Genomic DNA, 4,933 nt, shown 5'->3' on the forward strand with positions numbered 1-4,933 from the left:
CAATGTCAGGCCTAATTCTCTAGTTTTATATCAAACCAAGTTTCTTTCCAACTCCTTTAGAGAAAGATAGTCAAGAAATTACAGTATGGATTTGAAATCAGGCTTGATCTTGCTTTGAATGTGTATTCAGAAATATTTACATCTACAGGCCTTAGGCATAAGCAGATACCAGAAGAACTAAAACCATTCTTTGTACTGTAAATAAATAGAGTTTAGCATCCTACTTTTCTGCACCCTGGGGGCTAATGCAGGTTGAAATGAGGGAAATTTCACCTGGACAGCAGCATTTGCCTGCTCTTTTTCCATTTCCAACTGTCAAGGGAACCTGAATGTACACAGTCTGTACCAGTCTGCCTCAGTTTATTGTCCCATCTGAAGGACTAGACGCTTTTTCCATGTCAGCCTCTCTTACCTACATTACTGACAGGGGGAAACCAGATTGAAAATTCGGAAGGTTTTATCTTGATCTATGCCAGGATTGAACCTTGGACCATCAGGTTAGCTAGCAAGCATCTATTCACTGAGCAACCAGCGCTCTCCTTTTTTGTATGTAGCCAGTTCTCGTATTCCAAGATATCCAAATCCTAGTAGATTTTAAAATGGGATTATGCACAGATTACAATCTTCAAGCAGATTTTAAACTAAATTTTAACTGGTTTTAAAATCAGACAGTTTTTTGTTTGTTTGTTTAAATTCATAACTGAACGATTTGATGTTACTTTAAACCAATTTTCTCAATATTAATCAAAATGAATATATTATTGGCCATCAAGTTACTAATAGTAATAATTTATGTTTGTATGTGAAGCTGGCACACACTGTCCACTTTACCATCTGAAGGCATAGATCCTTTTAGAAAATGATAATTATTAGGAGAAATTCTTGAGTTTAAGTATCAATTACAAAAGGTTTATTTACACAATACACTATGTGGGCATACATTACTTTGCCTGTCAAAGTGTATTAGAATGTCGAACACAGTAATTAGTATGATAAATATAATTTACTAACAAAACCTACAAGTATTTCACAAAATTTTACCTCATTAAGAACATATAAATTACAACGTTTGAATAAGAAATTCTTTTTTCTTTCTTTAATTTCTAGTTTGACATTTCAAATGACATTTAATTTTTTTGAACTGGAATAATTTGAATTTAGTTTTATCAGAATATCTTAAATTTGTTCAGAAATTGGACCAATTGTTTTTCAGGTCATATCCGGTAAATAGAACCAATCAACAGCCTTGAGTTAGACGGTTGCTCACTAACCTGAATATCAATCTTAGATTATTGAGATATCTCTCAGAACTATAACCTAATATGGAAAAGGAGTTTTCAGAATCAGATCTTCAGATTTGCTATAGACTAATAGACTAATATACATGTAAATTATCCCATGACTGTTGAATATAAAAAATATAGACTAATGTTACTGTCCCAGCAAAATTTGGCATTTGGGCTTTATTAGCCCATTCAGGTGCAGACAAGAATATATCAGAATAGGACTTATCATAAGTATTCTGTTTCATTTCATTTGAAAGAAATAAACATTTCATCTACACCAATAAAACATTGGTTCTTAATAAAAGCATGTATTGATTAATAAATTGTATTAGAAATAATGCTATTTTGGTGTTTTTCTGTTCTGACAGTTCCAATCAACAATTTTTTATTGGGTATTTTTTCTCTATGGAAGAGGTGCTATAATAAATAAAGTGTTATAAACAAGCTCATTTCCTCTCAAAAACCCTAAATTAATTCCCATTTCGGTCATCAATTTATTAATGTCACTGATTGAAACATGGAGCTAATGTTGTTAATGACTGAAATTCAATTAATATAAAAATATATTCACCAAAAAAATGAGAAATTTATTGTTGATATCAGGAAATTCCGCCATTAGGACAATTATGTCTTGATTATGGTCAGTGATAATAGGCTATAAGTTGGATATTAAAAATGGCAAGATTGTAATGTCCAGTTAGTCATAGTCTGCTGCTTTTATTTGTCAATTTCTGTCAAATTGCTTCACCTTGTTGGTTAATAAGTAGCCTAAAGAAACTACTGACACAGACAGAAATCTAAGTCTTGGACAAACCAAATGCATTTATACCAGGACACACTCTGACAATGCAGAAAATGTGCCTTTTTGACTGGTTGAATGTTAACTTTGACTTTGATATGTATCAGCAGGATAGTTTTATTCTTATTAATTGTGTATACATGTATAAGCTAGCTTTTGGGCTCTCAAAAACCTATTCCATTTATACCAGTTTTCCATGTTTTTATTTCATGGATTACTTCTAACAGTTATCAAATCAGCTCTTATTTCATGGGTTATCTCTATCAAATCAAAGGTTATGTCATAGTTTAGTCTACTATCAATCACATATCAAACAAGTGGTTATTTTATAAGAACCATTAATCAGACAAGTGGTTATTTCATGGTTTCATGATCAATTAGGTATCAAACATGTAGTCTTTATGAGTAACCATTGATCAGATATCAAACATGTGGTTATTTTATAAGAACCATTGATCAAATATCAAATAAGTGGTTACTTCATGGTTTCATGATCAATCAGGTATCAAACAAGTGGTTATATTAAGGTTTAACCTACAATCAATCAGATATTAAAAAAGTGGTTATTTTATGGGTAACTATTGATCAGATATCAAACAAGTGGTAATTTTATGAGAATGATGGGTCAGATATCTAACAAGTGGTTATTTTATGAGAATGATGAAGCAGATATCTAACAAGTAGTTATTTTATGAGAATGATGGGTCAGATATCAAACAAGTGGTTATTTTATGAGAATGATGGGTCAGATATCTAACAAGTGATTATTTCAAGTATACCACAATAATCTTTTTATTCAGATATTTTATCACAGGCTGGCTTTACTGAGATATCAAATGTTTATTGAGTATATCTCTAATGAATTACCTTTGTCTATTTCAGGGTTTCATGGCAGAATTGGCTATCGACAACTCAGATGATTTTACTAGCTCTTATTTCCAATATAAAAACTTTACGATGTCTCAACTTATCATGAATGATGGTGGAGCTCTTCATTTGGAGGTAATTTTCTCTTTTAACTATCATTGACCATTTTTATCTTTCACTTTAGGAAGTAAGGTGGACATCTATCACTTCCGATCAATAAGCAATTATAGTACTACTGGCATTTCCGGAATCTTATATCTACACTGTGTATAGCACTGGCTATTTTATTACAAAACCAAAAATCTTGGACATGCAAGATGTTGTCTGTCAAAATCAGATTGAATCTCAAAATTAATGTTTCATATTTTTAAAATGAAATAACATAATATTTTTCTATGGGTATGTGAACCTCCAATAGGTCTACTAATGTAAAAACATTGGCTATAAATCTGTAAAGTCTTTTATTCCTGCCTTGATAGAAGAATCTTATCTGTCACTATGGTCCATTAGCTTTAACTTGTCAAATCAATGTCAAAAATTTCATTGATAACTTTCAAGTTTGAGCTCCTAAATATATGTAGGTGAAATATCACTGCTAGCCTGGCAAAATTTCCATTATTTGCACATTATAAAGAACTGATGTTTATTAACCTATTAGCATGCAAATAAATTTAATGGATAAAGAATTGATAATAATAACATAGTTTTCTATTTTTTCTAATTTTTAAAGTGCACATTTTAAAAGATTTCTTAATGTTATGGTATAATATGAAAATGATTGAAAATGTAATCTAATTTGAATTTATAGTTTTTCATTATCAATTTAAAGGTCAAAACTTTAAGTTATTGCTCTATTTTATGGTTGTTATAATTTTGTCATATAATGAACCTTTGAAGTAAAATTGCGATTGAGAATAAGAAAATTTTATAATTTTCACTGAAAATGGTTTGTTCAGGTTTATGACATATAACATGACTTACACAATGGACTAGACATGTATATATTGATGTTTTGTTTTGTGTGTTTGTTTCTTGGCAACTACCTTTGTTGTTAATAATCTGAAGAAATTCGCACAATTTTTAAATCATTTCAATATTCAACTATTCAAAGACTCTATCTATTAGTGCTATCAATTATATGCATGTCGTATTGCAATGTTATGTATGGATACTTGATGATACCTTTTATTACATAAATAAGTGGGGATTTTTATAAATTGTTTTATGATATAACAATATTCACGGAAATTGTTAGAAACTTTTTATCAGACAGTTGATGCTTGCTACTTCTATCAACTATATTAGTCTGTATGCAGACGACACACAGCTTTACATCACATTTAAACCAGAATTGAAATTTGTCCCATCTAAGCTTGGGATACAACAGTGACTTGAAGAAATTCGTATTTGGATGTCATCAAATTTCCTCAAACTGAATGACAGTAAAACAGAGTACCTGCTTATAGGTTCTGATCACCTCCTCTCTAAACTTGACAACACGGGCAATCTGTCTGTTTCAATTGGAAACTCCCTAATACAGTCGAGTGAGTCTGCAAGAAATATTGGTGTTATATTTGATAAGAGACTGAACATGGAGCTCCAAATCAATAATACATATAAGAACTGTCACTATCAACTCCACAACATCAGGATTATCTCAAAATACATTTCCAGCAATGCCCTAAAAGCACTTGTTCACGCTTTAGTAACCTCAAGGCTGGACAACATGAACTCTCTTCTCCCAGGACTTCCTCATCGACTAACAAATAAATTAAATTAAACTCGTACAAAATTCTGCTGCTTGTCTAATAACTGGTTCAAGACGTCTAACCATTATTATTCTCTCTACACTGGTTACAAGTTGTTTATCGTATTCAATATAAAATGACTTTTAAATGTATCCACAACTTGGCTACATCATACCTTTGTGAACTGGTCTCTTCATACATCTCACCACGCCTTTTAAGATCGTCTAACTCCT

At 31.2% G+C, this 4,933-nt stretch overlaps 1 protein-coding gene across 1 annotated transcript in view; it reads left to right on the plus strand.

The window, feature by feature from the left end:
* Nucleotides 1-3,172, plus strand: part of LOTGIDRAFT_156746 (hypothetical protein) — a gene marked incomplete at both ends in the record, with an annotated part of 9,940 nt that extends 6,768 nt beyond the window's left edge. The window contains 2 exons of the mRNA XM_009048021.1: nucleotides 2,968-3,087; nucleotides 3,137-3,172. Of these exons, the coding sequence (XP_009046269.1) occupies nucleotides 2,968-3,087; nucleotides 3,137-3,172 (156 nt within the window). The remainder of the gene's footprint in view (nucleotides 1-2,967; nucleotides 3,088-3,136) is intronic.
* Between the last annotated feature and the right edge of the window lie 1,761 nt (nucleotides 3,173-4,933).

The sequence above is a fragment of the Lottia gigantea genome (genome assembly GCF_000327385.1).
Source record: "Lottia gigantea unplaced genomic scaffold LOTGIsca_12, whole genome shotgun sequence".
Classification (NCBI taxonomy): domain Eukaryota; kingdom Metazoa; phylum Mollusca; class Gastropoda; family Lottiidae; genus Lottia; species Lottia gigantea.